The sequence below is a fragment of the Ciconia boyciana genome, chromosome 6, assembly GCF_034638445.1.
Source record: "Ciconia boyciana chromosome 6, ASM3463844v1, whole genome shotgun sequence".
Classification (NCBI taxonomy): domain Eukaryota; kingdom Metazoa; phylum Chordata; class Aves; order Ciconiiformes; family Ciconiidae; genus Ciconia; species Ciconia boyciana.
Genome location: NC_132939.1, coordinates 22,184,766 through 22,207,719, shown reverse-complemented (window position 1 = coordinate 22,207,719; position 22,954 = coordinate 22,184,766). Strand labels below are relative to the sequence as shown.

Here is a 22,954-nt window from a genome sequence, read left to right as displayed (position 1 = left end):
GCAATGATATCAGAAAAGTTTAGCTTTTCTAGACATTTACCATATAGCTAGAACGTGATCACTGTGCAGTTAAGAAGCTATAGGTAACAAATCCATGGCTACATCAAACTCCTTCAAAATCCGCATTCACTCATTGTCACACATAAGTATGTTGCCTTGATGACAAGGGCAAACTCCATGGGATAGTTTGAGGCTCAAGTGTGTGTACCCCTTAGTTATCTTTCTACCTGACAGAGATCTTTTCCAGCTGTTAATGATCACTAAAATACACTATTTCCTCCTGAACCTTAAAAATACTGGCCTTCAGGCTGGTCAGAGCTCCCACCTATGACTTATTCTAAAATTAAGTGCAAACTGAATTTAAACCAAAACCACTCCACGTCCAAGTGAAACCATCACAGCTCTCTCTTTTCACAAGTTTGGAAATAAGATTAATTTCACATTATGTTTTCCAAGTGATTATATTTGAGACACTCTGGACTAAGAGGAGACAGGTTGAAAGTGTGAGAGTTCTCCTAAAAAAGGATCTCTGAAACCTTCCAGTGTCAAAAAATTAAAGTGGCACTGGGAGTGTTTTCCAAGCAGAACAATCGACACAAATTGGAAGGCAAGGTATCCAGTTCTACCCAGGGAACACACAAATAGCTTATGGAGACTGTGAAGCCTCTGTAGTTTGGCATGGAATAAGTAGAGCCTTATGAAATTTAAGATCTTAACTTCAGGATGTATTGTAATCGTTTAACTTGTACATTGACAATTCTTAGCAATGAGCAAAGATCAGTTGCCTGAACAGTTTCCAATTCAAAGCAGAGATCACTGAATATGCCATCAGAATACATCTGAGGTAATTCACAAGATTGGTATAAGACTTAGATAAATATTTGTTTATAACTGTAAGAGAATGCAACAGCAAAGAATAGAAGGCTTATCTTGCCAATTGCTTTAGTCTGCTGACAAAGCATCTACCATTATCTGCAGATGATAACAGTAGTAAGTGGATCTTTACTAAGAAGCTCTCATTTTTACAGTCCACAGCATAGACAGCGTAGAGAATTTTACCTGGAGAGCTTAAAAAACCTGACAATAAGTGATGAAGAATTACAAGCTTTGCTATGATCACATTAATACCTCCAATATAGGCTCACAAAATACCTCTCTTGTCTCCTTTGCAGTTTACTATAAAATATATTTTTTTCAAGTCAATTATTCACTTACCTTCAGAGTAACTGCAGTTGCCTTGATAATAAAATCGTTTACAGATACTTTAATGTCATCTGCAAAAAGAAAAAAAAATACAACAATCATTGCTCATAAGATTTGTTTATCAGCGTTTGTGTGATGACAAGCTTCCAGTGATTCAGCAGATTTGCTTCTTTGAAACATTGTCAGAAAGCAACTCATCTTCAAAACACAATCATAAAAGCAAGAAAACTTCTCACCCTTGGGACAAAAGGATTATCAACCTTGGGACAAAAGGATTATCATCAAGGAAAGTCTCTGAGCAGAGACTTCTAGCTGTTACTAGAGGTCAAAAAAGCTGCAAACGAGTATTACTACTCCCTCTTATAAGTAGCAGCCCATATGTGTTTTATACTTTACATATTTACTGTCTATGTAGAAATCTATTGTAGGCTCTAAATATACAGAGACAATACTGGAGACTACTATCCTTTACATAGTGTGATGCCTAACTGGAATAATTGCAGAGATCAGCTTTTATTCAGCTACAAATCAGAAGTATGTTATTCTCCAGTGACCTTTGGGGCCTTATAACGTAAGAATTAGCAAGTTGAAGGCATCTATCAATCCTTAAAATGGGTTAACAATATATTCTAAAGCAGGCTGCAAAATAATATGAGTGACAAAGTTGTTAAATTAAAAGCAAAGCTACACACAAAAAAAGGCAGCATTAGCCACAAGCAGATAAAATAACCTTGAGAGGACTGGATTTTTTTTTTTATGTGAGCCTAAGAAATACTGCGTAACACTTAGTACATTTGCTTCCTTTCCCCAAAAGCTTGGAAGAAAGGAGGGATGGAAGCAATGGCTATATTTGCTCAGCATTATTTTTTTTCCAAGTTTTAGGAGACCGAAAGTACTTACACTAAGATCAGAACTGGCAGCAGAAGCAAAGACTATAGATACAATGCAGAATATACCACATGTTGCTACAAGATTATCCTGAAGATGCCTGACATTCTCACAATAAAAAAGCTACATTACTGTATCACCATCATCACTGCTGTCAGCTGAACAGATCAAGAAGAAAAACTACTTCATTTTCAAGTCTGGTTTATGGCATGTAATACACATACCTTTAGAAATGCTTTTGTAAAGGGAAAATTATTTATAGATTATAGAATTTTATTACGTGAAATCTTGTTAAGTGATCATAAATTTGGAGGAATGAACCAAGTATCCACTTACCACATAACTGACCTGCATTATGACCTTAAACTTCAAGAACTTTTTCTAAATAATTCACTTCAGTGAATACAAGTTGAGACAAAAAGGGAAAATTAAATTTCTTAATCTCATACATAAACATTTCTGTATAAATAAGACACAGTGGACACATGAAAGTTGGGATTTGCACATATATATTGAGATTTATAGCTTTTAATCCAATTCTCAATGTATATTTTAAAATTATCCAGTTTTCTGTGGGACAAATTTCTATTCCAACAGTTTAACATACCTTTAAGCAAATATATGAATTTCAGTGAAAGATAACCCTGCCTCCTTCACATTAATACCATTACTTTGCCTTCAAGAGGCATTTACCATGCATTGGCTGGCGAGTGCTAAAAACACACTTTCTTTCCTCACCATGTTTAAAGCCATTCTCACCCAGAATTTGAGAGGCTGCATTAGGTTTCCTTTTCCAGTAAATTCAAAGAGGCCAGCAAAACTAAATTTTAATATTGTACCTAGAAGGACAGAGCATGAGTGTATTCTAATTTGAAGCCTCCCCCATTATTTTTCACAGGAATAATTTGAGATTTTAACCATCAAGAAGCTAAATATTGCTGCATCTGGATGGAAGGAAACAAAAACCTACTGGACAATGTGTAGTCCTGTATTAAATTGCAGTTGTCTCCAGTGTTGTGTTAGTTGGCAAAGTAACACCTCTGTCTTCCTATATCTTGATAAGTTGTCCAATTCAATAATCACAAGGAACTACAGCTTGAGTCCAACATTACAGAATACCAAATAAGATTATTTGAATGCATAGTGCTCTGCCTATACAAAAATATACACCTCCTGGGCAAAATTATGTAAACAAGACAAACTGCATTAGTACTACATGTTATAGTAAATCAGTTCAATCACTAACCTTTGGCCAGTTCTTTTCTTAATTTCAAAATAGCATCAATGTCACAGTCAGCAGCAGCATATGCATGAGGTATAGTAGTTTTAGACTCTGTTAATCTCTTAGCAATAACTCTTCGGATGTTGCTAGCTGGGATTTCTGTGAATGTGCCCTGAAAGAAATCATATGCTGCATATTAAATATCAAGAGAGCAAACCTACTTCCCCTTCACTGAAATGGGACTCCAGAATTGATGCATTATCATCAGTGACTCCTGCTCACTTCAAATATCCCCTAGACATGAAAAAGCAATACATTCCAATTACTGAAATTAATATGATTAAGACCAGAGTGTTCTAGTCTATTCCACTTAATTTGGAGCAGCACAACAGGTTTTATAGAATAAAGACAGTTTCACTTTACAGTATAGAATTAATCCTACTATTCTAGCAGACTGCTTCAAAAAAAAAGTATTTCCAAGTATTCAGGCATTAATTCTCAGCCAGAGTATATGAGCACTGTTGCATCTGCCACACCTGGCGTATTGCTCAGAATATGCTTTGTTCCATTTAAATTATAATAGAATATTTCTTCAGTAAGCTACTGCTTTTTCAGTTCCGAGTGGTTTGTTAAGAAAGGCTTTACTGCACATCTTTTTTGTTATTCTTCTCTCTCCTTCCAGATATATTCAGTAATGTTTAAATGCAGAAGTTTGCCCAACTTCTTCACAGAAGCAAGTCAACTTTCAAGGAATCTCTTAAATATCAGTGACTACAGAAAGCAAGAAAACATTTTACAGAATCTCGTATTATTTTGTATACCTAATCTATAGCATGTATACTACATACTGAGTAGTACTCAACAAATTGCAATATGTATGTTCTGGTGCAACCATAGAAACTTTTTTTTTGTAATGGAAAAATATCTAAGTGAGCTTTCTGTGCTTTGTTTCATTCTTTGTACAGTGCAAAAAAAGCAGCATTCTCTGAATATTATGAATTGTAGCTACGTTGTAAACTTCAGCCTGTAAAGATACTTCAAATTTAGTTCTAGAGCCAGAAAGGTTTTTCCCCCGTTCTTCACAACAGCTTTTCAACTTCTACTCATGTGCATTTCAGCACAGGCATTTATTCTTTAAAATAAAAATAATAATTTCTGGTATTTCTAACATTTCAAATTAACATAGAAACTGTATTTAGGTGCTAGAGTTTGCAAAATTACTCTTCAAAGCAGCCATTAAGCCCCTTCCTTCTTCACTTCTTGACAACTCATCAATGGACATTTACATATACTTATATTGCAGGAAAGCAAACAAACAAAGTACAGTAAAAATAAATCAGAATTCAAGTTTCTCCAAGTTTGGAAATACACAATGACATACTGATCCTGCAGGGATTGAGGGAAACTGTGTATTGTTGATTTCCAAGCTAGTGGCATCTTCTTGTTTGGGGACTGAAATAAAACTGCTGCCTCTCTGACTTTCCCCTTTCCAAGGTAGTTGCTGGTTGGGGTTAAACCATGACACAAGGCCTGCACTATAAATTTTTTCATGGCTTCAGTTTGCAAGTTACACAAAGTAATGTGCAGACCATAATTTTGAGAGCTCTGCAGTATGAATTAAACTGCTTTAGAATCACACAAACATACTAAAAACTGCACATGACCGGGCTTGGCACCTGGGGGACCTTAGTTTCCTTCACCTCTTCAGTTCTGGAAATCTCATATAGCTACTTAAGTACCCACGGCAATATTTAGCTGTAGCAATGTTGAGGACTTAACAGAAATGTTACCAGTGCAGCAGGTTGTCCTGGTGTGGAAACTGGTGGAACTGCTGGCCTTGGATAAGCAGAAGTCATAACTGTTGCTTGCGAAGCACAAGGCACTGCAGTAGGCTGGGGAAGAGCTGGAGAAACCACAGGTTTCAATTCACTGGGCTTGCCCTTCTGCTTCTCTTGCAGAAGTTTGAGAGCATCCCTGGTGATTAAACAAAGTGAAATACTGACAACAAAGAAACTATTTCAAAAATTCCCAAAGTATTACTATTCCATCACTTATTTTAATTAATCAGACACTTCTGTACATTTAAATTTCTGTTGTCAAACCAAACATTAAGGAGGTGACTATTATTAAATGATATTAATTTTGTGTCTCTCATGGTATCTTTTTAGTAAATTCTCATTAACTTCTGTGAATAAAAGGGCTTGAATATGCAGTAAACAGAAAACATTTGTTAGAGAAGCATAACATTCATCACTAATTGTGAGTGTACAAGGTAATTTGTGATTGCACTAACAATTCTTCTAAATAAGATAGAGTACACTTAGTCAGGCTATAAAGTCTCAAATAAAAGCTGTTTCATCTATTGTATTTGTAATCATTTGAATTTAACGTAATTAAGTAGTGCTCACAGAAAACTGAGTAGTACATTTATCATTCACTTCTCACACCCTTCTGACATAAATATGCACAGAGAGGTGTAGAAAGTATGCAAGTCCATACTTCATAAGCATTTTGAAAGACAGCACCACACTAAAAAACCCAAGCCCAAAACTGAGTAACATCTAACAGTCCCAGGTGTGGTTGTGGCTCAACATCTACTCTATAAGCATTCTCCCATGGTCTTTATACTAATATAGCTACCCCCACAAAACTTCCCTCTTGTGGGCACAGCATGACAGACATAACTCCCATCTTTAAGCTATAACACTACATCTACCCTAGGTGCATTGCATTTATAAAGCAACACACCAAAGATTAGCACCTACAAGGCTAAACAGAAAAGACTGAATCCAGACCACCACTGCCAATTGCAAGGGAAATAACCTATAGTGAAATTTGTTTCGCAGTTGTAACTGCACCTATACTAGAGACTTGTCAGAAGAGCTATATCAGTCATAGATGTCCTCTCTTTATGCTCCAGATCTGATAATAAAAGTCTGTATCACATACCTTAGATAAATCTCTATCACTTCATGAAGACATCACCACAGCATGTATAAGAAGGTTTATGTATACAAAATTTTATTACATAAACCGTGAGGAAATTAAAAATAAAAATCAGACTACTTACAACTATACCATGGCTTCAAACATAAGCCATAAATACTAAACAAAGCTATCTAATTTCATTAGATTACTGCTTGAGTAAGAGTCTATTCTTGAGTGAGAGTCAATAGTTTATGTGTTATTAAATTTATGTAGAAAGGACAAAATCTCAGAGCAACATTATGCATTCTTAGTTCTTCCTAACAAAGTAGCGCTCCAGAACCAAGAACTGAAAACTGAAAAGCTCTGTACGTTCTATATAATGCCTTTTACTGATTGCTGACTTGCTTCAATTTATTTTTTAGCTTCAATACATTCTTCAGCAAAGTATATTAAAAATTTAAAAGAATGATTGAGTAACTTAAAATTGTTACTTGTCTTCCCAAATTAACGTTAGCCAAAATTTGTGTTAAAAATAAGTGTTTGGTATTTAATATAACTGCTGGGGGGGGGGAATCAGATTTCATTGAAATGAAAATCATCTCCTAGCATTACAATTTGAGACAAAAAGTAACTGCATGAGATAATGCAACTTTCCTAGTTAACATATTAGAAGCTACCAAAAATTACTTAAGGGTTTTAACTTGGCAGTCATAAGACAGACCATCTGCTCATTATATTCCATAACACATAAAAGAAAGCTTTTATAGCTTATTATATATTTTAAAGCTAAGGAAATGCCTTAAAATTACTTCCATATGTTATGCAAATGACAAAAACCAGATGGTCCTACCTAACATAGCCAAGTCAAAATGCTTTAATAATATTAATGGCTTTTAGTGTGTTAATGGAAAAATGTATTGCCAAAATTGAGCTTATTTTTAGATTAGAAGATTCACTCAGGAGTTTTTGAAACTCATGCGTGAGTATGAGATATACAAATATATAAAATATACATATACAAAAATCATATTTCATATATTTCTATTTTATATATTATATAAATATTTGTTATATGTACATATAAAAATAATTTGCCCCCCACCAATTCCACATGATTTAACTGATTAAGAAAAATAAGTACAGCAATGTTATGACTGTCATGGGTGTAAGATTGTGAGCCTGCATATAAGCAGAGTTGGAGAAGGCACCAAAGCAAATCAAATTAAACAGATTTCAGTACAAGTCAGGCAAACAGATGTTTTATTAGAAATGGAAAAGGAAGAGTTGGACATATCTTTCAAAGTACTCTATAAACCTGTATCAACACAGGATAGTAATGGAGAAAGATGAGAGAGACAGGTAACAAACAGGAAAGAGAGTAGTCTGCTCCCCAGAAAAGATACCAGAGCTTGGTAAACATTTATTAAACAAAAATATGCCTTACCAAACTGTTGTTATTAGAAGTATGCAGATTCTGGCAACTTTGTTACACTTCAGTTTACCACTACTACAGAAGCATGTAGTCTTTCCACTTCACATTAGCCAAAATCCAAAGAATGGCAAAAGTAAACTGAGTATTTTTTGCTCAAAATATACTTTGAAATGGACAAGTTAGAGGTTATACACACACCTAAAAATCACTAAGGACCCAATGGTGCAAGAGGAGATGCACAGATTGACACTAGCTTCCTCTGGTGGCAGTTATTGTTACTAAATTGTCCCAACCCCCTTTCATCTGAACATCCAATTACTCAATTCATAGAAGATTTCCTGGAAGAAGGAAAAAGGTGAGCAGAGAATGTTACACATCAGAAACTTCTAGGTATCAGACTTACTGCCCTGTCAACATCATAGAAGGAACTCATTCATCCATAATGGCAGCTGACAAGCAGCACACAGCATAGATCCCACTGTAAGTCTGCACTCAATACATACACATGAAATGACTCTCTGGAAAATCAGCACTACATGTGCATGCTGTGCCTTATTGCAAGCTGAAAATGCAAATGCCTGAGCAGCTCTGAGATCCAAAATGACACTAACTTAGTGACAGCTGGTAGGAAGGTACAGATGGGAAGAACACGGCCTCAGAAAAACACAGTTATCGGTAACTAGCCCGCCTCACCTTTTCATGGGATTTATTTATTTATAAATCCCTAGATCACTAGTAAATAGGATGAGAAAGGGCAGAAGTAGTCTGAAACAATCAACAATTTTAACATAGCTCTCCCAAACACAGTGTCTGAGCTGATGACTAGGAACATGGTGCAATCTTTGATGAAAGTTGTGAGTTACTTTGTATTGACACATCAATTTTCTAGTGTATTTCTGAAGAAAGCAGAGGATATTGCTTAAAAATAAAAAAAAAAGCTGCCACTCCATAAAACAAAAACAAGCAGGAGGAAGACAACAGTAATTCATCCTTGCACAGACACATAACAAATGAAGTATCAGCTTACTAAGGGAGTAGATTATGACAGAGAAAGGTATTAAGTGAAAGCTCCTATTGCTGTTAAAAGTTTTACAGTTAATTGAATTTAAACATAGAAAGGTGAGGGGAAAGAATCTTGCCTGCTTACATGACTCACTATGTTTCTTTGTTTCTTGTAATCTGGCAAGCATGAGCCCTGTCCAGTAAGGAAACTCAGAGTTTAAAAGTGAAAAGTGAACTTGCAACACTCTCTCAAAGAATCAATTGCTAGTCTACTTCGAAAAAGAGATCACGAGTCACTCAGCTATAAAGCATGGCATGTATTTTAACAGTAGTCTCAAGAAATATTTCCCTGAATATCTGTAGCAGTTCTCTACCAAAACCTGCAAATACTTAATTTCAAACTGAACATAATAGCAGAGCCTGTAGGCATGTGAAAGATTAACACCATTTCAAAAGAATGGTTAAAAAACCCCCAGACATTCTGTATCTTAAAATGACATTTCAAAGTCGAATCTTTTGTATGGAAGAAAACCTTTTTTAAAAACTGCTTTGTTAGATAATTCTCATAGCTACAGAGAAAAAAAATCTTTGCTACATCACCAAGGCAACTAGGGGATGTTAATTAGGTAGCTCAAAGTCCTGGAGGGTTTCAACCTGCCATAGCCTAGTAACACACCATAAATTACCACTACACATACATAATTAACAAAAAACTCTCTCTCATAATTTGCTGTTACACAGGACATTATACCTGTTCAACTCCTTATTTTATCTCAACTCAGCCAGAGACCACAGGAAAAAGTTTTGAAAAAAATCAGTAGACTTCCACTTTCTGCTTCTCTGGGTTCAATCACAAGTTACACTGACCTAGTTGACTTTGAATGGAACTAAAATTACAGCAGCTAACAAGGTCTGTGCAGGTGAACAATGGCATTTGTCAAAAGAGATAATTTTACTGAGAACAAAAATAAGTATTCCTGCCAAAATCCTCATCCCCAATAATATACATGTTAATGTGAAGATAATGCACCATTTCAAGGCTAAGGGCTTTGGATCTACCACAACACGTTTTTATACACAAGTTCTTCACTCCAAGGCTTGAGTGCCAATCATTATATCCGAATACTCAAAAAGTATGGTAGACTACTAGAAGCCTGATCATAACAAACCACAGGTTTGTAAACAAACATTCTTTAAATCAAAGATAGGATAAAAACAGAACTCTGGATTTCTTACCAGTACACTTCATTGCTCTCCCCTGCCTGATAAAAAGGAGGAACAAATTAAATCCTGACAGACTTCATAACTGAACTTCAGTGAAAGCAGCAAAAGATCTGAACTCCCCAAAGAAAAGGAGTTGAAGAAAACAGGCCACTGCTGTTTTATTTTGGCTCTGAATACATCTCTGAATACCAAAATTATTGAGATTCACAATGATAGCTAACAGTGATGCCTAGGAGTTGGTAGCCACCATCAGGCTGAGCTGCAGGAAATGTGACAGCATTACTACACAGCTCAGATGGGATATAAAAACAAAAAAAGTTTTTTTTTTGATTAAAGGATTCTTACAATATTTCTTAACCTATTCTCCATATCTTCTCAACAGGTTTTTCAAATTTAAGCCATTCCCCCATCAAAAAAACTGGAACAAAAAGTTGGCTTTTTAAATAAATGGACTTTTCAAGTTCGTGGAGGTTGTTCTAGGTTCAAAGGAAGAAATAAGGGAATATGAGGTTGTAGCTTTACTGAAATATCTACATACTCTTTAGTGAAGATTCCTCGAGGCCCAGAAGGTGCAATATTGCTTGGATCTAGTCCATGCGTCTCCAGAATGTTGCGAGCTGCAGGACTTAAGCGAACCCTAAAGAAATGAGGAGAAAAATAAACTATTTAAATAGTAAGATTAACTTATTTCATTTAAGGTATATCAAGAGAAACTACACAATATATGCTCTATTTCAGAAGCAACAGCTGGGGAAGAAAACAGAGTTCTGTACAAAGGCTGTGATCCTAACGCTGAAGTCAGACTGTGCCCCTTCACCAAGCTGTAATGCAAGGTTGAATTTAAAAACAAAATAATGACCTTAAAGAAATCAAAGTAAAGAGTGGAAAACTCATCTCCAAGCTTTCATCTTACAGCAGCAATGCAATATACTTGCAGATTCTTCTGGAAAAGGGTCATCAGTGAAGAACCAAATACATTTAAGACCAGCTTGTTATAGTAACATTAAAAAATGAGTTTAGGAGCTCAGACAAGAGGGTTGCTCATCTCTTATTTGTTTGGCTAGCTGTATTTGCATCATTAATGCAGTTTAATTCTAATTATAACATTACCTTTGCCCTAGCTTCAATTTTATAGGATTGATTTTCTGAAAAAGTAGCCATTTCATTAAGCAAAAGCCATACAGATGTAGTTGCATAATTCAGTATCTGCTTTAGAAGACTAAATATTAAGCCCTCCCACACTTAAACATTTTAATTAGTATATACCTAAGATATAGTATAATACTAGTAAACCTGTACCTGCCATCTTGACCCAAATGGGGTATGCTCAATAGTAACATTTCTGCCTGGAAACAGAAACAACGATCAACTACAAAGCACAGTACATAGCTACAGAGCACCCAGTGCACCTTAGCATGATTTGCTCTCTGAAATGAGGAAAAAAACACCAACATGTAGAGAAGACATTTCAGAATTCTTAGATACAAAAGCAGCAAAATTTTCATTAAAGAATACTTGGTTTCAAGTCTTTCCACAAAATCTCCAATCCATTATTTCCTAAAGGAGACTATATTTGCACCACTTTGAGTTTTAAGAATTGTCCATAAGCCCTTGCAAAAACCCCCATGTCATAAATGATTACTTGATTCCAAAGACGCTGATACATCTCTAATTAACAGTTGCAGTGAAACAGATGCACTTCTGATGTTCTTTGGTACTAAAATGCATGACTTAATCCTTTCAAGGATCCTTTCCCTGGATCATCCTCCTACTACAGGCAATGTTTGGGCAATGACCTCAATTAGTTGTCTTCCACTTGCATGAAAAGAGCTTAAATGCTGACAGCAAAAGTAAAGATAGCAAACCAGATAGAAAAGGTAGTGAGGTTTGGAAAAACAAACCAACCAACCCCCACCAAACCAGAAAACCAAAAACCCCCCAAACAACCAAAACCAAACTTTGTGTAGCACATGCCACCAAAATTAGTTTCATATTCTTTTCTTTAATAGGCTGTAATTTTACAGCTTTTCTGTTATCACAATTCACTCCAAATAAGGAGCGATACCTCTAAATAAGGTACATCCTGCAACATAAGCCAGTGATTTATAGATTACTGTTACCTGACTAACACTTTTGGGTTAATTTACTCCCCCTCTAAGATGTTTGCAATGCTTAGAGTACCCTAATGGATCAAAACAAAACAAAACTAACAAAGAGCACGTAAACCCATAGTTCTGAGTTTTTCACATTCCACTGTTATGAAAGTAAGAAGAAATTTTTTCTAATATCAAAAGGGCAAGAGCTTAGAAGGGTTTTGGAGTGTACCATTTGTTTGTTCCTTTTTTCTCCTAAAAAAAGAAATAGAAAACAAGTTATAGGTAAACTGAGCATCTGATGCATAAGCATTAGTGTCCATCGTATATAAACACAACTTCTTCCTAATCTAAGCTTAGAATCCTTCATAAAGCAATTGTATGTCAGAATAAAAGCACATCCATAGAACGTGTTCTAATAAAACTATGTTGTTCGAATAGACTTATTGGGCTTACAAGCAAAGAAATATTCTGGGCAGGCAAGCTTTATTACCTCACACATACTGAAACACTCTCTTAAACTAACAGCTCAATAGTAGGTAAAGAGGGACACAAGATTTTTCTTGGTTCAGCTCTACTCATCTAAATAAATAAGACTTCATAACAAACATAGAAACTTACTGCAATTTTCCAGGTTGATGTTCCAGTTTAGGAGGGGCTGAAACTGAAACACCTGCAGGAGTTGAGGTAAGCGCAGGTGTTGGTGGAGTCAGAGAAGATGGATCACTACCATCAGCTGGTATTTCAACTTGCTTCCAGTCCTGTCCTTCCTCTACCAGCAGACCAATTAGTGAGCCCAAGCGTACATTTTTGCTTCCTTCTTCCACCTAAATTTAAGGCAATAAGAACATTAAGTTACATATTGCACTGTCTAGACTAATATGACTAAAAATGGTAGATGTGAAAATTTCAGACATATTAATGACACTTCATCAAGAAAATATATGCTATTTTACTCCTACTATTAATAAGATGACTCATGATGGAAATTAATTACAGTTGTTATTATAAGGTGAGGAATATTAACTTATGCCCCCAAATCCCATACATCCAAAGTTTACATTCAGAAATCAAAGCAAGCAAGTTACAGACTACTGAGTACCTCCAAGAATAAAGTCACATTAGCTACTGAAAACAAATGCGGATACCTAATCTTTGCAAATAGAGCCTGAAAATTTTGCTGGACACATTGTGCAGATGCACTTTGAGGTATCTACCCTGTATCTAGCAGTGTTACTTTTTAAAGCTTGTAAATTCAAAAACTAAGGGAACAAAGAGACAAAAACCCCACAACAGTGCCCCATTACTTCTTTTTGAAAAGGATAACATCCACTTTCCACTAACTTCCACCTCTAAGTTTGTCTATTTTAACATAACTGGTGCCAAATAACAAGTCTGTCCACCAAGAAAGTGACAGAACTTAGGTAGTATTTAAATCACTGTTTCAACATCTAAACAGATCTTACAGAAAGAAATCGAATCCAATCTAAATATAATCTAATTAGATTGGATAAGGCTGTTCTAGATGTTTCTTTTAAAACAAAAAGATATCTGTATCACAGTCAAAATATCTCTTTGATGCTTGGCAGATAAAGGCATGGCAGTCATGTTAAGAACCTAATGAAGGGCTCCTCCTACAGTCTCTGAAATGGTTGCAGAAGTACAACTCTTCAGGTTCTCAAAAGCAGTAACATTTCCAGGGCATCACACCAAATGTAAATAAAGTCCTTTAGGACCACAGGTAGTCAAATACAATTTGGGCTGTACCAGCCCAAACAGAGTTGATTTCCTAACAAAGGAAATGGACATAATATTTCCACCATGAAGCCATACTGCACATACATACCAGCTCCATTTGAGGCAAAGGTATCTGCAATGCTGACACTTTACCCAAGAAAATGCAAATCACTATCATTTGAAAAGCCCAAAGGCAGACAAACAAAATAAAAATATACATAGCATCAGGTATCAATCACACTGTTCTTACTACCTTAATTGGGTTTTCTAGGCACTTAAACACTAACAAATAAAAGAGAATGTTGTAAAGACTGCACTAGGCAGATGCAAATACTAGAACGTTATTACTCAGATAAGATTGTTGTCTGCACACTTAACTCCCCTGACAACGTATCAGATTTAACAGGATTACCCAGCTCCTCACTAGAAGGGCCAACACTAGACCTAGGAAGGAAAAGCAAAGGCAATTTGTTCTCAGTATGTTCTAAGACATCTCACACTTACAGTTCTGTCAGTTCACTTCTTTTTCTCCCCCCATGAACAGGAGGTAAATTCTAGTGTAATACTTCTTCTTTAAGACTATTTATTACATGAAAAAGTTATTTAAGATTTAGTTCAATAGTTCTTGTTCTGATCTCTTGATGCATTCTTCTCCATTAATATGCTGAAAAGCTTCATTTGAGAGAAGAAAGTCTGAAGAATCCATCAAGACTTTATCATATTTTATTTTTATTGAGATGACTTTCAAGTACTTGGGGATGACAGAATGCCAACCAAAAGTCCTGAACTGATCTAAGGCTGAAAGATCCTATCACAGAAAGGCCCATCGATAAACAGGTTTGTAAAACTATGTATAATTGCAATGTTACTACCACTCATAAGCAAATAAAACAGCAGCCTGAAGCACGTACAAAAACAACCTACCTAACCTAGTCACTGAAACACAAAAACTGGGAAAAACAAAAGCAAACAAAGCTATAAACATACAAAATACTGAAGTTAATCACTCTTAATAATTTTACAGCATTACCATCGTTAGCGCTCAACAAGGTATTTAGAAAAACTTTTTATCAGCATAGTACTCAGATGTTTGATCCATTCCAATGATTATGCAAAACAGATGTCCCCCAAGTTCAAAATATTCCCCATAACATATTAATATGCAGCAGTTAACTTTTTTCCAAAATAAGAATAAACCAAATTTTTTGCCATGTGTTCTCTTTCCTTTACAAAGGCTTGCACATACAAGAGAGAACACTTATTTTTATAAGCAGTCTACATATTGTAACTGAATAGACCAAGAAGCACTGTGACATGCTTGTGGTGTCAAGTCCTTACCACCATCTTGGTGTCAGAGTGCTTTAATGGTGCTATGATAACACATGCAGAAATCTAACAGGGATGGTTGAGCCTTCAGAAACATAAGACAACACTTATATTAGTTAGGCTTCGTTTATAACCTGGCATTATATGAGCATTCAAAGCCTCCAATGCTGTCAACTCTCACTCTTCAGAGCAAGCCAATTGTGTTTTGTCTTGGAGTGGTGAACATGAGAAAGTTACGTGAAAACTCCAGCATTTCTTATTTTCCAATACAAGTTTCCAGCCCAGATGACTGCAGAGTTTATACTTTTAAAAAGTGTACATACGTACTTTTTTTAAACCCATGTTTTTAAACACACAGCCTTTGCAGATCAGAACTAGAATAGACAAAGAAAAATGGTTAGTATTTTGCTTAATTTTTCATCTCCTAGATTTGAGTCACTTCCACATTTTCATAATTCACAATACCAGAAAACCTCTCTGCGTAAATCTCAATGAACCCCAGAATCTCAAATGTAAAAAGAGGTGAAATAAGTAGCTTCACAATACTTCTATTACTGTGTGTACACATAGCCAATGAGAGTCAAAAAGAGCCTAACTTTACTGACAAACCAACAAAGCACAGGTGAGCCATGGCAGGGAGAAAAAAATTGGAGGAGATTAAGTGCACAGAGGAATAAAGTTCTGTCAGAGCTGTTGCCACTGCAGCATAGTGCTTTAGTCACTAACACACATACACCAAAGTAGATGTTTGTTTCCTACACTGGGAAGAAAGGTGGAGTGAACTTACACTGGCTCACTCTGCAGTGGAAGTTTTATACAAAGTAGTTTCATACCAATTCTCATTTAGGTCACAAATGAGAGAGTGGTAATGGATATTAAATCCAGTTCTTAAACAATCAATCATCATCTGGTTTTGGTCCAAATTGAACTAATAAGTATTTCAGGCAAAAATGTCAGTGTTAAATTAAGAAGCAACTCTACTGAAAGAGTAATCATCATTCTGAAATTACCCTTCTAATACTTTCATTCAGTCGTTTCATTTTTTACTACATTTTACACTGAATCAGATGTGATCATTAAAAGACCTATTCAGACCAAAAAGGACTATATGCATCAGTATCTATTGTACTGTTAGCCTGCTCTTTCTTAAACCATACATACTTACATTATACAGTCAAGAAAAAACAAGAAGGGTACAGAAGTTGAATTCATTTAATCTAATGAACCTTCTACCTTTAAAGGTAAAAACCAAAGTGTTAGGCAGGTAGTGTGTTTATTTGACTCAGTTTTCCATACTGAACTCATTCAAGATGGTGCAGAATTGTAGCTGGCATCAAAGAACATAGAATTGTTGCCTCATTTCTTTTAGGAAGTGAGTAAACTTCAGCCAGATGCTGATAACTCAGATGCATCAAATATTCTTAATTTCCCATCAACTACATCACATCTGAAACTTTTGAGTGGCCTTTGGAAGGACAGTCTTTTCAGTAAGAAATCATCTCCCCATCCGCAAACCTGAGACGGCTTAATATTATAAAATGTACACAAATGTCTACTGAATACCCAATATAGTGCAGAAATATCCACAAGACACTGCAGAAAGACTACTAAGGATCATACTTGAGCTAGGAAAAAAAAAACATCAGAAGATTTCTGATTTTATTGCTCCCCTATTATTTCAGTTCCCAAAACATCAGGTTTCTTCTGTACTTTTTAGGAGACTGGAATAAAAGCCTATTTGTGTATCTATTCTGTGTACTAATACTTAAGCGCACCATTTCTAGATTCCAAAAAGGGGGATTAAAATAATTCATTAAAGATTGGGTTTGCATAATAAGATGTTCATGTTACTCCAGTAAAGCTATCTCTATTCCCTTAATCTGAAAGACATTATAGTTTCTATAGATTTCCATCTCCTGGCATCTCCTTCTCACACTCAGCTCTTGGCATATGATTGTTATTGGATGATGTGGATATCTTGGCTAAGGCTGAGTGTCACTTCTCCATGATACTGATATCACATAGTTGCTGGAGAGTTTGGTTTTGATCTATCAAAAAAGTGTGCCACAACAGCAATACACACAAAGAAATTTTGCAATTTGGAATGCATTTGGAATACAAGGCAGGAAACAGGAAAAACAGCTTCTGAAATACTAATGCTACTTGTAATCATCATTAATTACTATTAATGAAACTTGAAAAATCAATATTGGAGTCCGCTATTCTTTTCTTAATGTCTCTCTGGGAATCATTCTTTAATACTTTTGACAGAGACAATCCCCATATCTCCTCTTCACATAAACTAACAAAGCAGTATCTGTAAATGCAGAATAGGTATAAAAAAATGAAAAGGTTGCACAAGTTTTCGTCAAGGCTATTAGATGCAAAATAATTTTCATAAACATTCAAAATTGAAGAGAGAATTAAAAATAGTGAAAGCATTACTCACCCAGAAATTATTAAAAGAACTATGTGGAGACTAAAAACACATTTGAAAAGCTGTCTGATGTGAGATTTTGTCCTGGGATAGCAGAATAGATTCTCTAAAACTTATAAGACGTGTTGCTCCACAGCTGACAGAAAAACTTAGATGTTTCAAGGTGCTACAAAAAACCTGAACATCTGTGAAAAATTACTATTTAGCAATATAAATTAAAAGAAAGAAAAGATTTACAAAACTCTCGTTTATATAAACTAGTGTTTAAAATGCAAGTTATCCTGTAGAAATTAAACACTAATGACAATTTCTTGTAAGCCCTGACAGACTTCACTTGCAGCTGAGTTCCACCTCAAATCACCTCTCCTCCCCACCCAGCCGCTCCCACCTATTTTGATGCTTTCATTTTTGCAAAGGATGTTCCCTTTGCTTATACAAAAAAGGAAGATACTAAACTGACCATCACTTCTTAAATGCTGCCATGCAGAAAACTACTCTCCTTTTTTCCGCAAAGGATAACTATGCGAATACATGCTGGTGTAAGAAAATGCAAGTGTAGCACATAGGCAACCTAATATAGCAACCCAAATAGCTTTTGTAATAGCAGCAGAAACATGTGTCTCACTGTGTGCAGGGTGGACTTTTCCCTTGCACACCCATGGCTCCAGGAACTACTTTGTACCTACGCCCATTCTGTTGTTTCCTAAATAGCTAGATTGCAACTAATACCAGTATGCCTATATATAATTATGCAATCCACACCGCTTGTGTAGATATTCCCCAGATGAGACCTCCCTGACCAAATTACATAGTATTTATTATAAAAGTTTGCCTTCAACAGCATTTTCTTTCAGAGTGCAATCTTGGTTCTTAATGATTGTAGGACTGTTAGTAGAATAACAGTTTCAGTTAAGCAGAAAAGGCTCCAAGATTACACAGGATTACTAGCTAAACATGAGTCAATAAAGACACCGCTGTAAAAAAGGAAGGGCGAGAGAAGCATAGCATATTTCATTTGGGAAATGTTCCATTAAATACTCAAGAAGTATTTCACTCTATAAAGTCCTGATGAGGCTTTAGATAGAATATTTAACTCGGTTTAGAGCACCATACTTCCAAGACAAATTGTTAAGAGCAGCCTGAAGGATTATAACAGAACAAGAGAATTTTGAAAACAATCCTTTGGAGGTTGAAGAACTCAAGCTTTTTCAAACTTGCAAAAGAGAATACCTTGGAGAAATATGTTAAGAGTCTTCCAGTACATAACTGTTCTATTTATCACAACCATTTATTAGCTGCAATTTGTGGCCACTGCATCAAGAGAATAAGACAGTTTATTTTTGTACTATTATTTACTTTTGATGACTGAGAAAATATTTTTCCTAAATGCAAATACAGAATGATGTCATAGCATGTAAAGAGTCTCTGTCAGCAAGTGGTCTAGGTAAATTTTAGCTGCTGTTGACAGAGGAGGCTGCAGTAGTCAATGACTTGTCCTTTTCTAACCTACTTATTTATAGCTCCTTGACTCTGCACCTTACACTGCCAAATTTCACCCCTTTTTACCCATTCTGATCACACTATGATCTTCTGTATTCTCTTCCAGGTTTTTGCAGTTAACTAATTAATATCCACCCTTTTTAGAACTACAAATATAGCTAAGTGCTAAGACCAAAACCTGCAATATCTTCTGGGGAAATTTTACTAGCAACACTTGTGATCACAACAAAATTTAATAACTACAGCCTTCAGAAACAGCATAAGATTTCTGTGGAAAGCCAGCCCCCCTAATTTTTAATTCTTCTTCCCATTTTCTACATAGACTTAATTTGATTGTGAAATATTTGTATTAAACACAGTGAAACAATGGAACATAGCAAACATCAAGGAACAAAGCAAACATCAAGGAAATAGACATTTAAATTTCATGCCTATTTCATTTTTCAGGTGATAGTATCTCTTCATAAATCCTTTTCAATTTTGACTGAATGCCATTAACCTTTAAATAGTCTCCTTATTGACAAGTGCATGTATATAAAGCAACATTTGCAGGGCAGCAGCTGATACACTTTGTTTACTGTGGAACTACAAGAACAGTCACATCTTTCAGATAAAAGTCCAATAGCTCCATGGAGTTGTTAAGATAAGCATTCATGCTCAGAAGCATGACTAAAATAGTGAATATCATCTCCACAGAGGGATTTAGAGTACTGAGTAGAGTTAGAAGTTTCAGACTTCTTACAGTTATTTATTGATCAAAAGATATGATCACATGGAGCTAAAATGGATAGAGAACAACTTTTTTCCCAGAAGAGGTATGGATCAGTTGAAATCTTAATTTAAGCTTCCAGAAATCATTGCTTTGTGCTTACACAACTTTGCATACTAAAACTAGAAATACTTTTAACTTCATTTCACCCTAAACACAGTGGAATTCTTATTAATTCTTCCTGCATTTCAGTTCCATTGCTATCCACAAAATACTTCTAATCTGATATTTGACCCCTATATGTTAGGAAGGGGAAAGATTCTATAGCTTAAAAGGAATCTCACATTTAATTTTGAAATCATATTTTCCAATTATCAACAGGTTCTGAAGAATTGTTTTAAGAAAACACTAACAAAATTGGTATGCAGATTATGAGCTAATAACCCTTTAAACAGATCATGCAAAAATAAGCATTTTAAGAGTATTACCCTTCATATTACCAGTTTAAAATGGTAAAAATTTCTACCACAGAACATAAAGGAACTCAGTGAAGAGAAGACAAGTCAATGAAGAAGTGTCTCCCTACTTCATGTTAATGAGCATTCAGTTAATGAAAACCTATATCGTAAATTCAATTTTATTTATAGCTCCATAAAAATTTCTGTCAATTAAAGTTTCAAATTAAAGGCTGGATCTCTCAGTCAGGTCTTACTGTTGATGCAAGAGGGGTTTTTTTTGTCGTTGTTCTGTTTCGGGGTTTTTTGTTGGTTTGTTTTTCTCCCCTTCTTCCTATCACAAAAAGGATTTTGTTCAATACAGCTTTCCACTGGAGTCTTGGATCCGTTCTCCTAGTGGAGCATTCTGTAACTGCAGTATTTTCACTCTAAACCACCACCTCTGTTCAGCCAAGAAGTTTTCCTTTCAAGTTAATTCCACTCATCTTGTTATATTTTACTTCTCCATTTCTACTTTTTTTTTCCCCACTCCCTTCTCTCTCAACATACCAATTTGAACCAAACATTTTGACAAAGGGTTTCATAATCTATTACACATATGGCAAAACAATTTCTCATTATTTTTTTATTTTATTCAAAGTTCTTCCAATTCACCCTATTGTTTAATTATTCTGGAGGGAGGGAAGAAACAGCTGCAATACTCCACCAGCATGGAAATGAAACTGTTCTGAAAATTTCAAAGAGTGAGGAGTTTGGGAGAGAAAAGCATAAGAAGTGAAGAAACAAAATTTTAGTCCTCTCAAGCAAACCACAAGGATGGAGTCTTGTGAGGGTAAGGAACACAGAGTATAATTTATATGTGTTCTTTTCTTTCAAATGAGGCACAGACTAGCCCATAAGCACCAAGAAAATTTGGAAAATGTGGTTTGCAACAAAAAGTATATTACAGCTTTATTAATGATTTCCACACACAAGAACAGCAAAAGACCATTACTGCATTGCCAGAAAGTCAAACATTAAATCAGCACAATTTCTATGTATAATTTAGTCTTTAATAACATGCTGCTTGTATTTCTTCCATTTTCTGTGAAGCTATATCAAGAGTGTACAAAGAGATGGAGTTTTGCCTCTAGGACTTTCCCACTTCATAATTTTTTGCGGCCTTTCATTTATGGTTGGGGATTTTTTAAGATATATAAGGAATAAGGCAAAGAACTGAAAGGGAAGCATCAAAGACAACTGAATCTTGTCCTGGAGAACTGAAATTTAGTCCTTTCTGTTACCGAGTTCCCACACAATACAGGTGCAAGTCATTTAAAACCAGACTTTTCATATGAACATTAATGGCACATTCTTTGTATCTTGAATGAAGAAGTTGAAACCCTGATGTACACTGTTGAAGTATGAAAACTTGCAGTTGAAGCTACAACAGTATTTAAATACAAAGCCCATCTAAGACAAAAGCCCTCTACATTCACTATAAGAGTATGGTGGTAAAAGAGTGGCACCACACAGCTGCATAGTCATGCATCCTGTATGCACCAGATCATGCTGGGCTGCACATAAGTAAAGGCAAATATCCATGCCTGATGCATGGTGTTCATTTCATGCCAGGTTCAATAGCACTTAGTTGCTTGGCCAACCAGTTGCATCTACAGAGTGGTATGCAAGGGTAAGAAGCCAGAGAAAGGCAAACACTACAATGCTGGAAACCTGAGTTACTAAGCAATGCTTCAACACACAAAGGATCCTTTGACAGAAAGAATACAAGCTAAATTAATAGTCCTGGAACAACCAAACCTGACATACTGCATACCAAGACAGCTAAAGTGTCAAACACTCTTAGAGTTAAAATAACAGTACTAATATTGACTTTAACATATCTACCACCAAAAAAAGCTAAGAAGCTGCACAGTGATTCAAGTACATTTCTTTGGTATCGTATGGTTCAAACATTACAAAGTGTTTCATAACTTTTCTTGGCAACAGTAGCTCATGGGTAGGACGTTTAAGTGTGTTAAGAAGCTCTTTATATATCAGTAGACGCATTAAACCTGAGAAATATTATACTGCAGAACCTTGTTTCCCCATTTAGCTGCTTATTTGACTGCCCAACTAGATTTTCTACATTTGTAATTGAGCAAGTTGTTTTATCTTAACTAAACTGCAAATTCACTTCAAAATCATATTTAAGATTATCCATGCTTATCTACCCAATTTCCAAAAAGGAAAAAGAAAATATATGTGTTATTGTTGTAAGTGCTAGAGGCTAGCTGACATTTATCCTGTGAAGGCTTAAACTAAGAGAACTCCACAGATTTGGATATTATTTTGGGAAAATTTTAGAAGAGTGGTGAATATTGAAAGAGAGGGAAAATCCTTTCCCTGTCTTTATACACAATTAATAACAACTTTCATTCCCCTCCCTAAAGATAAGAAACTCTAAAATATATTTCCCATTGTACATATTTAATGGACAAGAAAAATATAGTCTCCCTTAATTTTTAAGCATCAAATGTGAGCTTTCAGAAAATGTAATAGTTACTTTTCCACAGAAGCAGCAACAGAAGGCCTCAGAATTATAGCCCCACCCTTCTAAATTCTGATAAGAATTAACATCAGGTCATTTTGAAATAAGAAACATTTTTCAAAAGTGTTAGAAAAGAGGAGGAGGAGAAAAGAAAAGATACAGAATTTGACTTGTCTTTTTAGAATACAGTATGTAAAGAATAGCACAGGACTTGCAAGCAGACCTTAAGCAATGCAGGGTTAGAACTAAGTCCTTCTTCCTAATCTCT

The 22,954-nt window shown here is 35.4% G+C and overlaps 1 protein-coding gene across 3 annotated transcripts in view; it reads right to left on the bottom strand.

Moving 5' to 3' along the window:
- The window catches only part of PDHX (pyruvate dehydrogenase complex component X), a 53,834-nt gene that overhangs the window by 13,244 nt on the left and 17,636 nt on the right, over nucleotides 1-22,954 (bottom strand). For all 3 annotated transcript variants that reach the window (XM_072863977.1, XM_072863976.1, XM_072863975.1), the window contains 5 exons: nucleotides 12,614-12,819; nucleotides 10,438-10,536; nucleotides 5,104-5,287; nucleotides 3,338-3,485; nucleotides 1,216-1,274 (listed from right to left, as the gene is read on the bottom strand). In XM_072863977.1, coding sequence (XP_072720078.1) covers nucleotides 1,216-1,274; nucleotides 3,338-3,485; nucleotides 5,104-5,287; nucleotides 10,438-10,536; nucleotides 12,614-12,819 — 696 coding nt within the window. The remainder of the gene's footprint in view (nucleotides 1-1,215; nucleotides 1,275-3,337; nucleotides 3,486-5,103; nucleotides 5,288-10,437; nucleotides 10,537-12,613; nucleotides 12,820-22,954) is intronic.